Source organism: Salvelinus fontinalis, chromosome 2 (assembly GCF_029448725.1).
Source record: "Salvelinus fontinalis isolate EN_2023a chromosome 2, ASM2944872v1, whole genome shotgun sequence".
In the NCBI taxonomy this organism is placed as follows: Eukaryota; Metazoa; Chordata; class Actinopteri; order Salmoniformes; family Salmonidae; genus Salvelinus; species Salvelinus fontinalis.
Window position 1 is genome coordinate 32,631,548 of NC_074666.1, and position 21,844 is coordinate 32,653,391.

General features: G+C 43.1%; 1 protein-coding gene across 3 annotated transcripts in view; it reads right to left on the minus strand.

Annotated features, from left to right (window-relative positions):
• Positions 1 to 467: 467 nt before the first annotated feature.
• LOC129817003 (protein POF1B-like) overlaps positions 468 to 21,844 on the minus strand; it is a 32,063-nt gene continuing 10,686 nt past the window's right edge. Inside the window, exons 3-13 of one of the 3 annotated variants that reach the window (XM_055871995.1) lie at positions 10,756 to 10,964; positions 9,886 to 9,919; positions 8,357 to 8,437; positions 8,115 to 8,207; positions 7,015 to 7,128; positions 6,706 to 6,858; positions 6,408 to 6,527; positions 5,791 to 5,919; positions 4,071 to 4,141; positions 3,769 to 3,886; positions 468 to 1,366 (exon numbers count right to left, since the gene is read on the minus strand). In XM_055871995.1, the coding sequence (XP_055727970.1) occupies positions 1,343 to 1,366; positions 3,769 to 3,886; positions 4,071 to 4,141; positions 5,791 to 5,919; positions 6,408 to 6,527; positions 6,706 to 6,858; positions 7,015 to 7,128; positions 8,115 to 8,207; positions 8,357 to 8,437; positions 9,886 to 9,919; positions 10,756 to 10,964 (1,146 nt within the window). In that variant the 3' untranslated portion in view covers positions 468 to 1,342. Of the gene's footprint in view, positions 1,416 to 3,754; positions 3,887 to 4,070; positions 4,142 to 5,790; positions 5,920 to 6,407; positions 6,528 to 6,705; positions 6,859 to 7,014; positions 7,129 to 8,114; positions 8,208 to 8,356; positions 8,438 to 9,885; positions 9,920 to 10,755; positions 10,965 to 21,844 lie in introns of all 3 variants that reach the window. The other 2 variants (XM_055871997.1, XM_055872001.1) reach the window with 2 other exon arrangements.

The following is a 21,844-nucleotide window of genomic DNA, read 5'->3' on the forward strand; positions in this document are numbered from 1 at the left end:
ATGGTTCCGTCAAGAAATGTGTCACAAAGGTTTCTCACATACTAACAACACAACTAATAATTGTACTTATTTGACTGTTAATACTACTAATAGCACTGCAATATCTAGGTACTAGTGTCCTACTACCATTACCAAGCATATATAGATCACAGGGCATGTGTGCATCGTCAGACAGAAAGTCCAGTGAATGGGACAGTGAAATGGTTGACAGTCTGCCTGAGCCAAGCCCTACAGAGATATCATGACCTCATTCACTGAGAGCAGAGCAGAGGGGGATGCTCCATACCACTCCGTCACTCTGAGGCACAACTGTAGGCCACTGGCCCCCTCTGCTGCCACAAGAAGGTAACTGCACACTGACAGTGGCACCCTACTGGATAATATAGTAGTTGCCCCGAGGCCTAATTATTGGTGTTTCATAGGTAAAAAGAAAATAAAACACATAAAAAAATGTAAGACAAGTGACGTTAAATTCTACATTTTAATCACAGTTCCAAAAAGCAGAGGTTAAGGCCTAATTAGAAAAGAACAGGCTGACTTTAAATGTGAGAGCACATTAAAGAGAACTTCAGCATATAACAATTGAAGGAAAAACAAAGTACTCCATACAGTGTTTATTGTGCTTCTAAAATGACCAGGTCATCCACTATGGTATACTACCCATAGAACCATGCACCAGTCCATGTCCAACCCAGTCATTCATATTCTCATACACCCACTCCAACCCCCAACCCCAAGCACAGCATTCCATTCAAATAACCCCTCATTCAAAACAAACCCATGCACCTCGTAAGGTTTAAACATGAAACAAAATGCATCTAAAACATATCGCACTTATGTACCATTACCTTGCCACAAAAGAATAGCAAATGACCAGAACAGAGGTGGCCATTTTTATTAAATGTCTGCCAAAGCGAATTTCACCATAGTCTTTTTAATTAGCGCATAATTAAAGCATATTTAGATAACTTATTTACATGCAAAGTAACCATAACGCCTTTAGAGGAGTTGTCCCCAAGATTAGCAGGGTAGTGCTGGCTCCATGGAGGACAGAGGACTAGATAGCTGCACACTAATAAGCCCCCTCTTCCCTGTCCCCTCCCCAGCCCTCGTGGCTGTAGCATAAGCTTCTACTATAACATATTGGTGGTTGAGTATTTGGTGTCCCTATCCTAACCAAAGTGAAGCCTCTCATCTAACCCCATTTGTTCCAAACCACTCATCCCAAATATAGGGGTGTTGACCCTACCACCACCACCCTGGGAGCCCTGAGGAAGAGGGAGACGGCAGCTGCGGGGGGAGAAGGGGAGGGACGGACGGAGTGTGGGAGGGAGGGGGAACATCAGGGTCTTCTTGTCGTTCCTTCCTGTGCGGAGCAGAGAGAAGCAGTCTCTTTAAGGGGTTGTAATGATTTTCTGTTTCAAAATAAACAACATGGATACAGTCGTTATGGCGTGAAGGAGTAATCCATCAGATGTACTTAATTACATGTCTGTTTCTTGCTTTTTCTCACTCAGTATAAATCTGCCACACAACTCTTTCATTATGCCTTGGAAAGACAAAAAGCTTGATCTTATCTAACCCTCTGATTGATGTTGTTGTTTTGACTAGTGCTAATGACAGCTTTGATTCAGACGTCATGACAGCTCTAAGACTAACAGTGGATCTCCAATCCCTGGAAGAGTCGGTAATGTCACCCAACAGTGCATTCGGAAAGTATTCAGACCCCTTTACTTTTTCCACATTTTATTATGTTAGGGCCTTATCCTAAAAAGGATTACATTATTTTTTTTTAAAGTCCTCATAAATCTACACACAATACCCCATTGTCTGAATACTTATTTACATAAGTATTCAGACGCTTTGCTATGAGACTCAAAATTGAGCTCAGGTGCATCCTGTTTCCATTGATCATTTTTGAGATTTTCTACAACTTGATCGGTGTCCACCTGTGGTAAATTCAATTGCTTGGACAGGATTTGGAAAGGCACACACCTGTCTATATAAGGTCCCACAGTTAACAGTGCATGTCAGAGCAAAAACCAAGTCATGAGGTGGAAGGAATTGTCCGTAGAGCTCCGAGACAGGATTGTGTCGAGGCACAGATCTGGGGAAGGGTACTAAAAACTGTCTGCAGCTTTGAAAGTCCCCACGAAAACAGTGGCCTCTATCATTCTTAAATGGAAGACGTTTGGAACCACCAAGATTCTTCCTAGAGCTGGCCGCCCGGCCAAACTGAGCAATCGGGGGAGAAGGGCCTTGGTGACCAAGAACCCGATGGTCACTCTGACAGAGCTCCAGAGGTCCTCTGTGGAGACAGGAGAACCTTCCAGAAAGACAACCATCTCTGCAGTACTCCACCAATCAGGCCTTTATGATACAGAAGCCACTCCTCAGTAAAAGGCACGACAGCCCACTTGGAGTGTCCCAAAAGGCACCTAAAGTACTCGCAGACCATGAGAAACAAGATTCTCTGGTCTGATGAAACCAAGATGGAACTCTTTGGCCTGAATGTCAAGCGTCACGTCTGGAGGAAATCTGCCACCATCCCTATGATGGTGGCAGCATCATGCTGTGGAGATGTTTTTCAGCGGCACGGACTGGGAGACTAGTCAGGATCGAGGGAAAGATGAACGTAGCAAAGTACAGAGAGATCCTTGATGAAAATCTGCTCCAGAGCGCTCAAGACCTCAGACTGAGGCGAAGGTTCCCCTTCCAACAGGACAACGACCCTAAGCACACAGCGAAGACAACACAGGAGTGGCTACTGGACAAGTCTCTGAATGTCCCTGAGTGGCCCAGCCAGAGCCTGGACTTGAACCCGACCTGAAAATAGCTGTGCAGTGACACTCCCCATCCAACCTGACAGAGCTTGAGATGATCTGTAGAGAATGGGGAAAAACTCCCCAAATACAGGTGTGCCAAACTTGTAGCGTCATACCCAAGAAGACTCGAGGCTATAATCGCTTCCAAAGGTGCTTAAGCAAAGTACTGAGTAAAGGGTCTGAATACTTATGTAAAATGTCATATTTCCTTCTTTTTTTTAATACATTTGCACACCAAGAATCTCAACCTGTTTTTGCTTTGTCATTATGGGTTATTATTTGTAGATTGATGAGGGAAAAAACAATTTTTGCAATTTTAGAATAAGGCTGTAACATTTGGAAAGGGGGGTCTGAATACTTTCTGAATGCACTGCATATCCACTCCAACTCAATCACTACCTCTTGCATGCTTCTCACAAACAAGGACACCTGTCCAATTAAACATACCACCCTGATGCGGAATTTAGTAGAGTTGGGAGAACATCCATTTATTTTACTACTAACAGACAGAGGCAGAATTGAACATGGTCTCTCCATGCCATCAGTGCCTAGCTCTCCAGGACCACAGAGGGAACTGCCTCCATCCATCCATCAGCCTCTCATCATCCCTCCTCACACAGCGACCCCTGGCCCAGCTTCTGACAGGGCCAGATAGTAAAAGCCCAGTAAGGAACCCAAGCTCTCTCCCTCCTGGTTCCCCATGACAGTACACACAGGGTTAACACTATTTGGCCATGTCAGAATAGACATCACTAATCATATTTCACTTTTAACCACTTACCCTAACCTTAATTATTTCCCTAATCTTACCCCTCACTTCAAACTCTAAACTGAGAACAATACCTGATGTTGTTACTCGTCAGTTCTTACAGTATAGCTATACTATAGTTTGTCCATTCTAGCGTGGCCATCTAGCTTATACTTCTTACCTGCTCTACTCTACCTGTTTGATAATCTCCCCTGTCCGGCTCTCGATGACGATGGTCTTGGCGTCCTTGACGGGCAATGTAGATTGGAAGTCATCACTCAGCAGGCCCAGGAGGGGGTACTGGTTACTGTACCTACACATCAGTTATACACAGTAAGGACCACATACTGGTTGGTTATGTTCTTACTGTATACCAGTACAAAATCCTGTTTTGGGAAATACCACACTAGGCATCCTAAATTACATTAACCCATTTTAAGGGAGCTTCTTCCAAATATTCCCCATAAAATATGCTCATGGTGTTGTGGGGGACTGACCTTTTGGTGATAGTGGTTGTGGTGACATTCTTGGCGCTGTCGCTCTTCTGCTGCTGCAGTCGCCAGATCTCCTGATGGTTAAAGGTCAGAAATGGGAGGTCAGAGATGAATAAGAAGGGAGGAGGAAGTAGGCCTGTGCTGTAAAACAGGTGTTAATGATGTAGCTAAAGGTGTACACGCATGTCAGATAAACACATTCCTAAGGTGAAATTAAAAAGAACCTTCAGAGCCACGTTAACACAAGGACTGTGAGAGTTAACACATTAACACAAGGACTGTGAGAGTTAACACGTTAACACAAGGACTGTGAGAGTTAACACAAGGACTGTGAGAGTTAACACGTTAACACAAGGACTGTGAGAGTTAACACGTTAACATAAGGACTGTGAGAGTTAACACGTTAACACAAGGACTGTGAGAGTTAACACGTTAACACAAGGACTGTGAGAGTTAACACGTTAACACAAGGACTGTGAGAGTTAACACAAGGACTGTGAGAGTTAACACAAGGACTGTGAGAGTTAACACAAGGACTGTGAGAGTTAACACGTTAACACAAGGACTGTGAGAGTTAACACAAGGACTGTGAGAGTTAACACGTTAACACAAGGACTGTGAGAGTTAACACGTTAACATAAGGACTGTGAGAGTTAACACGTTAACACAAGGACTGTGAGAGTTAACACGTTAACACAAGGACTGTGAGAGTTAACACGTTAACACAAGGACTGTGAGAGTTAACACGTTAACACAAGGACTGTGAGAGTTAACACGTTAACACAAGGACTGTGAGAGTTAACACGTTAACACAAGGACTGTGAGAGTTAATACGTTAACACAAGGACTGTGAGAGTTAACACGTTAACACAAGGACTGTGAGAGTTAACACGTTAACACAAGGACTGTGAGAGTTAACACAAGGACTGTGAGAGTTAACACGTTAACACAAGGACTGTGAGAGTTAACACGTTAACACAAGGACTGTGAGAGTTAACACGTTAACACAAGGACTGTGAGAGTTAACACAAGGACTGTGAGAGTTAACACGTTAACACAAGGACTGTGAGAGTTAACACGTTAAAACAAGGACTGTGAGAGTTAACACGTTAACACAAGGACTGTGAGAGTTAACACGTTAACACAAGGACTGTGAGAGTTAACACAAGGACTGTGAGAGTTAACACGTTAACACAAGGACTGTGAGAGTTAACACAAGGACTGTGAGAGTTAACACAAGGACTGTGAGAGTTAAGACGTTAACACAAGGACTGTGAGAGTTAACACAAGGACTGTGAGAGTTAACACGTTAACACAAGGACTGTGAGAGTTAACACAAGGACTGTGAGAGTTAACACGTTAACACAAGGACTGTGAGAGTTAACACAAGGACTGTGAGAGTTAACGCGTTAACACAAGGACTGTGAGAGTTAACACATTAACACAAGGACTGTGAGAGTTAACACGTTAACACAAGGACTGTGAGAGAATGTAGTCAGACTGGCTGGACCAAAGAACACAGAACTTGATTATGGGAACAAATGAGATGAAAGACCCTAAAAGCAGGTTTTTCCCCCTAATCCAAACCTGTTGGGTTAGTTTGGTTCTCTTAAGGGAGTTTAAGTCAGGCAATACATACAAATCTTGTTGGAGTTTTTTCTTAGATCTGATCCTAGATCTGTGCCTAAAGGCTGAACAGTGACCAGTAACTATGACCCCTGACCTCTTCCTGACGTTTGATGACAACCTCCCGCTGCTCCAGTGTTGTCAGCAGCTGTGTGATGCGGAGCTGCAGGCTCTTGTCACCTGATCTCTCCGTGGTGTACTCCGTGGTGATCCGTGTCAGTTGGGTCTGGACAGACACACACATAGTCAATATAACACAATATACCCATAGTCAGTATAACACTATATACCCATAGTCAGTATAACACTATATACCCATAGTCAGTATAACACTATATACCCATAGTCAGTATAACACTATATACCCATAGTCAGTATAACACTATATACCCATAGTCAGTATAACACTATATACCCATAGTCAGTATAACACTATATACCCATAGTCAGTATAACACTATATACCCATAGTCAGTATAACACTATATACCCATAGTCAGTATAACACTATATACCCATAGTCAGTATAACACTATATACCCATAGTCAGTATAACACTATATACCCATAGTCAGTATAACACTATATACCCATAGTCAGTATAACACTACATACCCATATTTCTGCCCACAAGTACAGTCAGTACTGCTACACTACTTCCAACTGTGCAGGAAAGCCCATGCCTGTATCCATACATTTCTGTAGGCTTCTCACCCTGAGGCTCTGCAGTTCCTTGTCCTTCTCCTGGCGCAGGGCAGCTAGCTGCTCCGAGTACTGACGTGACAACTCCTCTGTCTTAAACTGAATGGTGCTACTGCTGCACTGACCGGCCAGCTGGATGAAAACCGATACAGAGAGAGACAAGTTAGTTAAGGAAGTTGGTTCTATGAGAAAAATTCTACAGTCAGATACTATAGTTAAGTAATCTTGTGCAGGAAGAATTGGTAAGAGTTGATTCTAGCTCTGAAGTGAGATAGGTTAGAGTCAGAGATGGAGAGTAAAGTTAGAATACCTTCTGTTTGAGCATCTCGTTCTCCTTCTCCAGGGCTCGGTAGCTGCCCTCCAGTTCTCTAATGCGGAACTCTCTGCCTGAGTCTGTACTGTGGCTGCTCAGGATCTGAGTCTCCAGGGTCCGCTGGCTGGAGCTGCTCTCCTTCAGAGATATCTATATGGATGGATGGACAGAGTTGCTCACACATATACTGTATGCACCCATTGCACTAACATACATGGCAGAGGAGGTGTACATACAGGCAAACCCACACAAGCAACACACAGTGGAAGACACACACAAACAAACTCCCCCAACACACACACCTACCTGTAGCTGTCTGTTGTTCTCTCGTACGGCCTCTAGGAGGCGGTCATACTGCTCAGCCTGGTCAGCCTTGAAGCTTAAGTCTCTCTCCAGGGTCTCCTTCTCACTCTCCAGACGCTGGGAGAACAGAGACCAAAGTATTTTTTGTTGTCGTGAAGACAGTAACATTAGTACTTTCAAAAAAGTTATACTTTAAGGAAAATGGTTTTATACATTTGTACATTTTAATGTTTAGCTCACAGAATTGAATTTAAAAGTATGCATTAACAGCGTCCCCTGTCAGTCATCTAGTGCAGTGGTTCCAAACCAGGGGTACCTCTGGGGGTACTTGGCCTATCCTTAGGGGGTACTTGAGAAGACCCATGACACCATAGGCTTACTGGTAAAATGCATGTGAGGGGGTACTTCAGGGGTACTCAGGGCAGAGCAAAAAACAGTTGGTGGTACAGTAACCAAAAAAGGATGGGAACCACCAATCTAGTGCATTTATAAATCATTAACAGAGACAGATGCAGTAATACTCTGTTAGACTGCCTACATGTATATTTCAATAGGACAGTTTAGAAAAGAGCCATTGTCACGTTCCTGACCTATTTCTGTTAGTTTGTTGTATGTGTTAGTTGGTCAGGACGTGAGTTTGGGTGGGCATTCTATGTCTTCTGTTTCTATGTTGGTTTAAGGGTTGCCTGGTATGGCTCTTAATTAGAGGCAGGTGTTTGGCGTTCCTCTAATTGAGAGTCATATTTAGGTAGGTTGTTTCACAGTGTTCGTTGTGGGTGGTTGTCTCCTGTGTCAGTGTTTGTCGCACCATACGGGACTGTTCGGTTTGTTTTTGTACATCGTCATTTTGTGTAGTCTATTTTCCCTGTTCGTGCGTTCTTCTTGTTTAATGTAAGTTCGTCGTCCAGGTCTGTCTACTCCGTTTGTTGTTTTGTTAGTTATAGTGAAGTTGGTGTTTTTTCGTCTTGTCTTTAAATAAATGATGTGTTCACAACCCGCTGCGCCTTGGTTCCATCACTACTCCTCCTTTTCGGTTGAAGAGGAGGAGGACTACCGTTACAGCCATTAGGGGCTATTTTAGGGGCCCGCTCCCCAGGTCTTACCCTCAGTTCCTCTGACATGTGGATCAGCTCCTCCCTCAGGCTGCTGAAGGTGGTCAGCAGGAGACGCATTGTCTTGTCAGCTGTCATACGGGTCTGAGAGAGCGGGAGAGAGGGGGGGAGGAGGTCAGAGAAGATATTTGAGAAAAACAAGACTGATAGGAGAGAGTGATTAATAGAGGGAAAGACAGAGAGGGAATGTTCTGGGAGAACACTGTTAAACAGCCAATAAAAACAGGTGTTACCTGCAGCAGGTAACGGATCTGCTGTTTGGTCAGTTCAGATGCTCCTTTGGGGATCAGGGCCTCAATGTCCTCTCTCTCCATCTGGACAAATACAGACACGTTTAGTCTTTCATGTTTCCAATGGTTACCTTCTTCTAAAGAGCACTTTGAGTACCTAGTGAGAAAATGAAGTTACTAACAAAAACATTGTGTTTTTCCCTAATGCATTCAAAAAGTATTCAGACTCCTTCCCTTTTTACACATTTTGTTACATTATAGGCTTATTTGAAATGGATCAAATAAATATTTATCCTCCTCAATCTACACATAATACCGCATAATAGCACATTTAAAATCATAAAAAAACTGAAATATCTTATTTACATAAGTATTCAGACTCTTTGCTATGAGACACATAGTTGACCTCCATCATTCTTAAAAGGGAGAAGTTTAGAACCACCAAGACTCTTCTTAGCGCTGGCCGCCCGGCCAAACTGAGCAATCGGGGGAGAAGGGCCTTGGTCAGGGAGGTGACCAAGAACCCGATGGTCACTCTGAAAAAGCTCCAGAGTTCCTCTGTGGAAATGGGAGAACCTTCCAGAAGGACAACCATCTCTGCAGCACTCCACCAATCAGGCCTTTATGGTAGAGTGGCCAGACGGAAGCCACTCCTCAGTAAAAAACACGACAGCCCAGTTCTAGTTTCCCGAAAAGGCACCTAAAATACTCTCAGACCATGAGAAACAAGATTCTCTGGTCTGATGAAACCAAGATGGAACTCTTTGGCCTGAATGCCAAGTGTCATGTCTGGAGGAAATCTGCCACCATCCCTATGGTGGTGGCAGCATCATGCTGTGGGGATGTTTTTCAGCGGCACGGACTGGGAGACTAGTCAGGATCGAGGGAAAGATGAATGCAGCAAAGTACAGAGAGATCCTTGATGAAATGCTGCTCCAGAGCGCTCAAGACCTCAGACTGAGGCGAAGGTTCACCTTCCAACAGGACAACAACCCTAAGCACACAGCGAAGACAACACAGGAGTGGCTTCTGGACAAGTCTCTGAATGTCCTTGAGTGGCCCAGCCAGAGCCTGGACTTGAACCTGATCTAACATCTCTGGAAACCTGAAAATAGCTGTGCAGTGACGCTCCCCATCCAACCTGACAGAGCTTGAGATGATCTGCAGAGAATGGGAAAAACTCTCCAAATACAGGTGTGCCACGCTTGCAGTGTCATACCCAAGAAGACTCAAAGGTTATAATCACTTCCAAAGGTGCTTCAACAAAGTACTGTGTAAAGGGTCTGAATACTTATGTAAATGTCATATTTATTTTTTAAATATTTTTTTTATACATTTGCACACCAAAAATCTAAACCTGTTTTTACTTTGTAATTATGGGGTATTGTTTGTAGATTGATGAGAGAATAAGACTGTAACGTGGTCTGAACACTTTCAGAATGCACTGTAACTGTTTAAACCGTACAGTACACGACTTATATGATGTACTGTGTAAAACCATCATGGCAGCCGCCCCTCCGTCCCCGCTGTACCTTGTAGTCGTTGCTGGGGTCCAGGAGGTGTTTCCTGGGAGAGAGATGGAAAGGTAAACACTGAAGAACATGACAGGTCATGAGGCACGCACACACGCACACACACTTAGTCTAATCCTAATCAGACTGGTCTATAAATCATTGCTGTGTCTCTACACAGGTTCACATGGATGCAGAAGGACAGGGAAACAGAGGGGTGTGTTTGCTCAGTGAATCACAGGCACTGAGTAAACAGAGAGTCTAGAGAAACAGAGAGGTCTGACTGACAGTTGTAACTACAGGACTCCTTGGGAAACATTGTTGCTGAGCAGATTATCCCAAAAAACATTAGGGAGTTGTACATTCCACAGCGTTACTGTACATATTATATGGCCTAGCTAGTGAGTCTAGAAAGTTTATGTAAAATCTGTTGACTATGACTACTAGAGACTGTTCTTTAATGGCTCCAGGAGCGTTATATTCCCCCAAAACTGTAGTCTCTATGGGTTACAGAGTAGCAGTGCCTGTGCCTCAAACCTCATCCAGTATTTTATGACCTAATCTGACAAACCTCATACAGTATTTTATGATCTAGCATGACAAATTGAATTAGAGCAAGTGTGACATTCTGAACCAAGTGTGAAACTGAGGAGAGGAGAGCCAGAGCTAACACTGATTATTGAAATACTCAACCAGCACAAGAAAATACCCCTACAGTTTAGAAGGAGATAGAGTTACTGTACTTTCTCCCTTTGGTTTCTGTCTTGCTTCCTTATTGTTTTTTTTTAGTATGTTATGTTTTATGGTTGGTGCTGGAGGAAAAACAAAGCTATAACAAAGCTATAAGCCCTACACATTAATAAGGCTTTATGTTGAAAAACCTAAACCCACCGTCCGCGTATCTTGGCCACGTGTTCTGAGATGCACGTGTGGATGTCACAGTTCTTCCTATAAACCTCCGCCAGCAGCTCTCCAAAGAAACGTGTGTCCATCTTCACCACTGGTTGTACCTCCCTCACCTTGCACTTTATCTTCACCTGAGACACGTTCTCTATCACCCTCTCCACCACCCTCTCCTCCACACTGTCCTCTTCTACCTCCTGAGGAAAAAGGGAGGGAAAAAGTTCAATCTTACACATCAATCTATCACAAGCAAAAGAGAGAGACATCTACAATCATTGAATCAATTACCCTACAGTCGGTTTCCTACAACACAACACATGCAACTGTTCCTTGTCCCAAAAATACTGATTTAATCATATCATTTTCGGTATGGTAAAACGTTTTCAATGTAAACTTAAATGACTAAAACTAGATAGAAAGTATGTAGAAAAGATAATGGAACAATATATTATTTAATAAGTACATTTTGGGGAACAAAGACTCACCAAAATAAAAACTAAACAGTCAGAGAGAATCTAAAATGCAAAAAATGGCATGGCATGGGGCCCCCATTGATTTTGCTATAATGTCTGAGCAGTCACTCAGATCTCAATAGAACACGGCATGAGCCACTGCAAAATGTGTAGAATGGCACATTTTCTCTCAGCTCAATGGAAGAATGTGTAGAATTGCAGGAAATTAGCTTTGAAAATGCAATTATTCTCTCAGCCCCATGACAAAATGAATAGAATTGCAGGAAACTATCTTTAAAATGCTCTTTACGCCCCCAAACTATGTAGAATTGAAGGCTTTAAAACCGCAAAATGTTGTCTCTACGGCCAACAGGAGGGCCTCTAACAGAGCTCTACTACCCGACCCGAGCTCGACGGGCCCCGACGTTATACATCGCGTTAGGACCGGGTATAGCCTGTTTTTCATCAATAACTAGGGTACGGGTAGTGCTTGGGTATCATTAAATTGATCACTAACATTTTGAAGCTGAGCCATTTGCTTAGAGTAACCAAAAGTAGCTTACGTCTCTTTGGTCGTAGAGCAGAGCCAGAGATACTTTTGAGGAGATGGGAAACTAAATTTGGCAGAAGCAATTTGGCCTGGGTAGGGAACGTCACGGGCATGGGTAGGGTAGGGCCTGAACGTCACGGGCATGGGTAGGGTAGGGCCTTAAAATTCATGCCTGTGCAGGGCTCTAGCCTCTAATAAACATTTACGCTAATTTGACAACAGCTGTATTCCTTCTAGCCATGACCCTTTTTTGTGCTATAACCCATTTTTTATGGTTCTTCGTAGAACCATTATTGAGAATGGTTCTATAAAGAACCGTTCTTAAAGAACCGTTCTTAATCTCAAAGGTTCTACAAAAAACATTTTGAAGAAACATACAAGGTTTTACTTCTGGTAGCGATATTAAAATTCCATCGGTCTTAATTCACAAGTTGAATGAGGTGTGCTAGCCCTGGAACAGCTGGGGGTCCCTGAGGAGAGAATTGAGAACCTCTGATTTTGTCAACAGTCCTCAACCGACACAAGGCCTTAAAGGAGTCTTTCAAAAGACACCATAACTAACCCTAGTCATATTTAACATGTAAAGAGAAAACACAACAGCTGTGAGCAAACCACGCCGTAAAATATTTAGAATGAGCCGCCGCCCCTACATTTTACAGGTCAGTACAGGCAGAACCATCATGCTCTCACAACACTGGCTCAGTTTCCACTTCATCCCCTCAGCGACTGGTTCAGCGACTGGATCCTGGTGCCTCATAATGGCTGGCTGTCCTATATCAGGACAATCAATAGATAGGGCCCGTCTATTGTAGGCAATAGCTTAATAGCTGCCGCGGTCACTCTAGACCAAAGGGCGAGACACTCTAGACTAGAGGTCGACCGATTAAACGGAATGGCCGATTAATCGGGGCCGATTTCAAGTTTTCATAACAATGGGCGCCGATTTGCCAATTTTATTTTATTTAAAAAAAAAAAAATTACACCTTTATTTAATCTTTATTTAACTAGGCAAGTCAGTTAAGAACACATTCTTATTTTCAATGAGGGCCTAGGACGGGCAGAATGACAGATTTTTTACCTTGTCAGCTCGGGGGATCCAATCTTGCAATCTTACAGTTAACTAGTCCAATGCTCTAACACCTGATTACATTACACTCCACGAGGAGCCTGCCTGTTAGCGAATGCAGTAAGCTAAGGTAAGTTGCTAGCTAGCATTAAACTTATCTTATAAAAAACAATCAATCAATGACTGTCATTGCTCCAATGTGTACTTAACCATAAACATCAATGCCTTTCTTAAAATCAATACACAAGTATATATTTTTAAACCTGTATATTTAGCTAAACGAAATCCAGGTTAGCAGGCAATATTAACCAGGTGAAATTGTGTCATTTCTCTTGCGTTCATTGCACGCAGAGTCAGAGTATATGCAACAGTTTGGGCCGCCTGGCTCTTTGCGAACTAATTTGCCAGAATTTTACGTAATTATGACAACATTGAAGGTTGTGCAATGTAACAGGAATATTTAGACTCATGGATGCCACCCGTTATATAAAATACGGAACGGAATAAACGTTTTGTTTTCGAGGTGATAGTTTCCGGATTAGTCAAAGCTATATGGTTTAGAGAGAAATAGTCGACGCGTTATAATTCCTGTAATAACTTGCGGCTGAATTTGAAAGGGGTTTCTTCATTATTTTACCGTTCATGTCTTCCATAGAGAATGTCTTGATCTACTTCAAATAAGGTCTGTGTTTCGTGCAGGCTTAAACCACCTCGACGTTTTGATACCCGTGCAAATCTCACTAGGATAAGGTAACGTTTGCCAACATATTTTCATAAAGCCACTCTACAATTTTTTTTATCTTCGCTTATATTTAGCCAATATTGATCAGAGTTACCTTGTCCTATGGATATCTACACAGTTATAAAATTGGCACAGTGATGTAAGCCTACACGAAACACAGACCTTAGTTTAAGTGAATCTAAAAAATATCTTATGGAATAAATGAAGGAACCGCTTTTCAGATTTTGCTAAAAGGTGTCATGGGAATTATGACTCGCACTTTGTTTTTTTAAATAAATAATAATTTTAAAAAAAATAAAAAATTGTCCGATTAATTGGTATCGGCTTTTTTTGTCCTCCAATAATCGGTATCGGTATTGAAAAATTATAATCGGTCGACCTCTACTCTAGACCCAAACTGCTCAGACCTATATCTATCCTATCCTGCCTTTCTAAGGTCTTCGAAAGCCAAGTTAACAAACAGATCACCGACCATTAAGAATCCCACCGTACCTTCTCCGCTATGCAATATGGTTTCCGAGTTGGTCATGAGTGCACCTCAGCCACGCTCAAGGTCCTAAATGATATCATAACCGCCATCGATAAGAGACAATACTGTGCACCTGTATTCATCGACCTGGCCAAAGCTTTCGACTCTGTCAATCACCACATTCTTATCAGCAGACTCAACAGCCTTGGATTCTCAAATGACTGCCGCGCCTGGTTCACCAACTACTTCTCAGACAGAGCTCAGTGTGTCAAATCAGAGGGCCTGTTGTCCGGACCTCTGGCAGTCTCTATGGGGGTGCCACAGGGTTCAATCCTCGGGCCGACTCTTTTCTCTGTATACATCAATAATGTCGCTCTTGCTGCTGGTGTGTCTCTGATCCACCTCTACGCAGACGACACCATTCTGTATACTTATGGCCCTTCTTTTGACACTGTGTTAACTAACCTCCAGACGAACTTCAATGCCATACAACTCTCCTTCCGTGGCCTCCAACTGCTCTTAAATGCAAGCAAAACTAAATGCATGCTCTTCAACCAATCGCTGCCCACACCTACCTACCCGTCCGGCATCACTACTCTGGACGGTTCTGACTTAGAATATGTGGACAACTACAAATACCTAGGTGTCTGGTTAGACTGTAAACTCTCCTTCCAGACTCACATCAAACATCTCCAATCCAAAGCATCCTTCACTCATGCTGCCAAACATACCCTAGCAAAACTGACTATCCTACCGATCCTTGACTTCGGCGATGTCATTTACAAAATAGCCTCCAACACTCTACTCAGCAAATTGGATGCAGTCTATCACAGTGCCATCCGTTTTGTCACCAAAGCCCCATATACTACCCACCACTATGACCTGTATGCGCTCATTGGCTGGCCCTCGCTTCATATCCGTCGCCAAACCCACTGGCTCCAGGTCATCTATAAGTCGTTGCTAGATAAAGCCCCGCCTTATCTCAGCTCACTGGTCACCATAGTAGCACCCACCCGCAGCACGCGCTCCAGCAGGTATATTTCACTGGTCACCCCCAAAGCCAATTCCTCCTTCGGCCACCTTTCCTTCCAGTTCTCTGCTGCCAATGACTGGAATGAACTGCAAAAATCACTGAAGCTGGAGACTCATATCTCCCTCACTAGCTTTAAGCACCAGCTGTCAGAGCAGCTCACAGATCACTGCACCTGTACATAGCCAATCTGTAAATAGCCCATCCAACTACCTCATCACCATATTGTTATTTATTTTGCTCCTTTGCACTCTAGTATCGCTACTTGCACATCTCCTGCACATCTATCACCCAAGTGTTTAATTTGCCATACTGTAATCATTTCGCCACTATGGCCTTTTTATTGCCTCACCCCCTTATTCTACCTCATTTCCACACACTGTATATAGACTTTCTCTATTGTATTATTGACTGTATGTTTGGTTATACCATGTTTTAACTCTGTGTTGTTGTTTGTGTCGCACTGCTTTGCTTTATCTTGGCCAGGTCGCAGTTGTAAATGAGAACTTGTTCTCAACTAGCCTACCTGGTTAAATAAAAGTGAAATAAAAAATATAAAAAATACAATTTTACGTTGACAACGTCAGAGAAAAATAAATGGGCTGTAGAAAGAGTCTCAGATATCCCTTGATGTAATATCTTGGCTAATTCACAAATCTAGAAATCGGATGTTTATGTTTTTGGCCTGAACTGATCAGAGTTTCAGTCTGGCCTCGCCTGGTTTCACTGCCAGTAGACTGAGAGAAGATAATGTTCTCTGTCTGATCTCTTCCTCCATATCAAATTTCAAACCATGGTAGGTGTGGTTGAGCCGCACAGCAGCCAGTCAGGCCAGATTCCAAAGGGGAGACTGAGCCAATAGGAAACTATGGTTTTCAGCTGGTTAGGTTTATGTTCACACTTAAAGCACGCACACACACTGATATGTTTGGGTGCAAATGAGAATGGGGTAATTATCACTGCCCCTTAGATTTATTTCACCTTTTACTGAAATGTTTTTTAGGTAGTCTCCATTATCAATGTTTCTAACCCTGACATTTATTCTGAATGCAGGTTGCCAGTGTATAAAAATCCCAACGGTTGGATGTCCTAATTCTGGCTGGATTCCAATAGGAATTATATATCACTTTGCAAGCCAGCATAATGTGACTTGAAGGCCTGATGTGGCCTGTAAATCTGTAGGTCCCTAACACCACTGTGTTGTGGTAAAACATGGCAATCAAAGTAAGGCATTATGAAATATGTAACGTATTGTCGTAAACAGTTTATATAATATATATATATATAAACTCAGAAAAAAAAGAAATGTCCTTTCACTGTCAACTGCATTAATTTTCAGCAAAATGAACAGGTGTAAATATTGGTATTGTCACGACTTCAACCGAGGCAGGCTCTCCTCGTTCGGGTGGCGCTCGGCAGTCGTCGTCACCGGCCTACTAGCTGCCACTGACTCTTTTTCCTCCCCCTCCTTATGTGTTTATTTGTATCACCTGTGTTTAGTTAATTGTTAATTAGTGTGGCTTTATTAGTCAGCCAGCCCGTACGCTTCTTTGTGCGGGATTGTTTCATTGTGGCTTTTGGATTTCGGGAGTGGATATTATTATTGTGGACTGGGTTCGTTTATTCGTGTCGTTGGACCGTTGTGTGTGACACCCAGTATGTCCGTGTTGGACATTGTGTTTGCAAGTTGAGTATTAAAAGACTCTACATATTGAAGCTCTGCTGTTCCTGCGTCTGACTTCGCACCTCCCGACACTCAGATCGTTACAGGTATGAACATAACAAGAATTGAACAAGTTGCACAGACATGTGACTAACAGAAATGGAATAATGTGTCCCTGAACAAAGGGGGGGTCAAAATCAAAAGTAACAGTCAGTATCTGGTGTGGCCACCAGATGCATTAAGTATTGCAGTGCATCTCCTCCTCCCACAGTTCTTGCTGTGAGATGTTACCCCACTCTTCCACCAAGGCACCTGCAAGTTCCCGGACATTTCTGGGGGGAATGGCTCTAGCCCTCACCCTCCGATCCAACAGGTCCAAGACGTGCTCAATGGGATTAAGATCCGGGCTCTTTGCTGGCGATGGCAGAACACTGACATTCCTGTCTTACAGTTAATCATGCACAGAACGAGCAGTATGGCTGGTGGCATTGTCATGCTGGAGGGTCATGTCAGGATGAGCCTGCAGGAAGGGTACCACATGAGGGAGGAGGATGTCTTCCTTGTAACGCACAGCGTTGAGATTGCCTGCAATGACAACAAGCTCAGTCCGATGATGCACCGCACCAGACCATGACGGACCCTCCACCTCCAAATCGATCCCACTCCAGAGTACAGGCCTCGGTGTAACGCTCATTCCTTCGACGATAAACGCGAATCTGACCATCATCCCTGGTGAGACAAAACCACGACTCATCAGCGAAGAGCACTTTTTGCCAGTCCTGTCTGGTCCAGCGACGGTGGGTTTGTACCCATAGGCGACGTTGTTGCCGGTGATGTTTGGTGAGGACCTGCCTTACAACAGGCCTACAAGCCCTCAGTCCAGCCTCTCTCAGCCTATTGCGGACAGTCTGAGCACTAATGGAGGGATTGTGCGTTCCTGGCGTAACTTGGGCAGTTGTTGTTGCCATCCTGTACCTGTCCCGCAGGTTTGATGTTCGGATGTACCGATCCTGTGCAGGTGTTGTTACACATGGTCTGCCACTGCGAGGACGATCAGCTGTCCGTCCTGTCTCCCTGTAGCACTGTGTTAGGCGTCTCACAGAACGGACATAGCAAGTTATTGCCCTGGCCACATCTGCAGTCCTCATGCTTCCTTGCAGCATGCCTAAGGCACGTTCACGCAGATGAGCAGGGACCCTGGGCATCTTTCTTCTGGTGTTTTCAGAGTCAGTAGAAAGGCATCTTTACTCTCCTAAGTTTTCATAACTGTGACCTTAATTGCCTAAGCTGTTAGTGTCTTAACGACCATTCCACAGGTGCATGTTCCTGGATTGTTTATGGTTCATTGAACAAGCATGGGAAACAGTGTTTAAACCCTTTACAATGAAGATCTGCGAAGTTCTTTGGATTTTTACGAATTATCTTTGAAAGACAGGGTCCTGAAAAAGGTTATTTTTTTGCTGAGTTTATATATACATACACACAGTTGCTACCCGAAATGTTTGACCCAAGTTAAACAATTTAAAGGTGTCACGACTTCCGCCGAGGTCGGTCCCTCTCCTTGTTCGGGCGGCGTTCGGCGGTTGACGTCACCGGTTTTCTAGCAATCGCCGATCCACCTTTCATTTTCCATTTGTTTTGTCTTGTTATCCCGCACACCTGGTTTGCATTCCGTCATTACTCGTCGTGCATATAATCCTCTGTTTCCCCCCATGTCTGTGTGTGGAATTATTATATGAAATATATGTGTACTCCAGGCTGGTTTGCGCCGGGTTATTGTAACCTGTGTGTGTTTAGTTTTCTATGTACCGTGTTCTGTTCGCCTCAATAAAGGGCTCCGTTTGCTACCCATTTCTGCTCTCCTGCGCCTGATTTTCCCTGCAGATTTCCCTGCAGATTTCCCTGCATGTAAACTTCCGACTTCAACTGTATATACACACATACACACAGTACCAGTCAAAAGTTTGGACACACCTACTCATTGCAAGGTTTTTCTTTATTTTAAAACCTTTTTTTTCTATATTGTAGAATAATAGTGAAGACATCAAAACTATGAAATAACACATATGGAATCATGTAGTAACCAAAAAAGTGTTAAAATATTATTCAAAGTAGCCACCCGTTACCTTGATGACAGCTTTCCACACTCTTGACATTCTCTCAACCAGCTTCACGAGGTAGTCACCTGGAATGCATTTCAATTAACAGGTGTGCCTTAAAAATTAATGTGAAGCAATCAGCTGTGTTGTGACAAGGTAGGGGTAGTATACAGAAGCTATCCCTATTTGGTAAAAGACCAAGTCCATATTATGGCAAGAACAGCTCAAATAAGCAAAGAGAAACGACAGTCCATCATTACTTTAAGACATGAAGGTCAGTCAATGCAGAAAATGTCAAGAACTTTGAACGTTTCTTCAAATGCAGTCACAAAAACCATCAAGCGCTATGACGAAACTGGATCTCATGAGGACAGCCACAGGAAAGGAAGACCCAGAGTTACCTCTGCTGCAGAGGATAAGTTCATTAGAGTTACCAGCCTCAGAAATTGGCAATCAAACTGCACCTCAGATTGCACCTCACAGAATTAGTTACAGACACAAGTTAAAGCCACATATCAACATCAACTGTTCAGAGGAGTACGTGAATCAAGCCTTCAAGGTTGAATTTCTGCAAAGAAACCACTACTAAAGGACACCAATAAGAAGAGACTTGCTTGGGCCAAGAAACACGAACAATGGACATTAGACCGGTGGAAATCTGTCCTTTGGTCTGATTTGTCCAAATTTGAGATTTTTGGTTCCCACGGCCGTGTCTTTGTGAGACGCAGAGTAGGTAAACGGATGATCTCCACATTATGGGTTCCCACCATGAAGCATGGAGGAGGAGGTGTGATGGTGCTTTGCTGGTGACACTGTCGGTGACATATTTAGAAATCAAGGCACACTTAACCAGCATGGCTAACACAGCATTCTGCAGCGATACGCCATCCCATCCGGTTCGTGCTTAGTGTGACTATCATTTGTTTTTCAACAAGACAATGACTCAAAACACAGGCTGTGTAAGGATTATTTGACCAAGACGGGGAGTGATGGAGTGCTGCATCAGATGACCTGGCCTCCACAATCACACAACCTCAACCCAATTGAGATGGTTTGGGGTGAGTTGGACCGCAGAGTGAAGGAAAAGCAGCCAACAAGTGCTCAGCATATGTGGGAACTCCTTCACGACTGTTGGAAAACTGGTTGAGAGAATGCAAAGCTGTCATTAAGGCAAAGGGTGGCTACTTTGAAAAGTCTCAAATCTAAAATACATTTTTATTTCATTAAGACTTTTTTGGTTACTACATGATTCCATATGTGTTATTTCATAGTTTTGATGTCTTCACTATTATTCTACAATGTAGAAAATATAACATTTTCCTACAGTAGAAACTCACTTTGTGAAGTCCACAGGAATGAAAATGAATGAATTCAACAAGCATGTCTCTGTCACTAATAAACACAGTCATGGGTTGTAACTGTACAATTCACTCGAATTGACAAGGCACACTGGGAAATTATATTGGAGGAGTGGCTTAGTGGGGGTGTGACTTTCAAGAAGTGTTGTACCAGTTTGTGGTCTATGGTTATATTCATTAAAGTTAGCATGTCTGCTGCCAGTTCTAAAGTATTTACAGTATAAGCGCTTACATAAGAGCATGTGGCAATAAAGACCTGTAAATATTTTTGTAAGTGTCCATTGCCCAACCTATGAGATATGAACCTCTTGGTGTAAGCAAGTGGGGTTCAACGCAATATTAAAAATACTATATGAGGTGTTATTGCATAACACTGAAAGTGTTCATTTCCCAACATCGACAAAGTGTAACAGTGTCAGCACAAAGCACACTGTTAATTTAACACTCAAAAGTGTGGACCAGTATAGACACCGCCCAAGGTTAAATTTAACCTGGTCCGTGTTGATTTAACACTGGAGAATTTGCCGTGCAATTTTCTGGATTCAGGTTCACTGAAACATCGTTTTAAGCTTTGTTTAACCATTAACAGTTACAGCTGATTTCAGGATTTGTATATCGAGTCGCTCTACTTAAATATTTGTCATCTGATGTATTTGTTTCAGTCTCTGAATGGTTTAATCAAACGCTCCTGATATTAGGGCATAAAAAGCTGTATCCTGTCCCGACCTTGTTTCCCCTGTTTGTTCCTGGCTGAAAAATGAGAGTTTTCGTCCCACATTGCCAAACGTCATAAAAACTGCACCCTCAACTTCATAACTCCTTTGCTAGTTATTCAATCATAGAACTAAGACATTCACTGGAAAGAAACTTGAAAATGATTTGTTTTGTTGAATAGTCATGACTGGTTCAAGCTATTTCTTGTGTCAAAAGACAAAGGTGGCGAGGAATATCATTGCTACTTAACGCGGATCCAAATTCAGTTTTGGGATCCACCGGCATCATTGGAGTAGGGTCAGCTGGATGTTTCTGACAGGTCTTGGAACTGTAAAAACCTCTCCCCGCTTGGTCCGATGGGATATGTAGTGATTTAGCCAACACAGCCAGATATGTACACAGTCTTGTGTACCCTTAGCCATTTTTAAACTGACTATCATATTTGTTGATTAAATCTGACTTCATTAGTATAATGAGTAATCAAAGAATGTCACAAGTTAATTGACACAAGAAAACTTGAGAGAAAAGCAACTCTATAGAGCGCCAATGGCTACAATGAATGGCGAAATTACTTCCGGACAGAAAAGGTCCACAGAGCTCCTCCTCACTGCTCTATAATACTGTAATAATCTAAAAAACGGTCACCCTCTATTTCACCTTCTCTCTCCCCTACCCTTTCTGTCATAACATCTCAGATATTAGCGCCATGTTGGGCGCTAACCTTTGGGCTTCTGAGTGGCGCAGCGGTCTAAGGAACTGCATCTCAGTGCTAGAGGCATCACTACAGACCCTGGTTCAATTCCAGGCTGTATCACAACCGGCTGTGATTGGGAGTCCCATAGGGCGGCGAACAATTGTCCCAGCGTCGTCTGGGTTAGGGTTTGGCCGGGGTACACCGTCATTGTGAATAAGAATTTGTTCTTAACTGACTTGC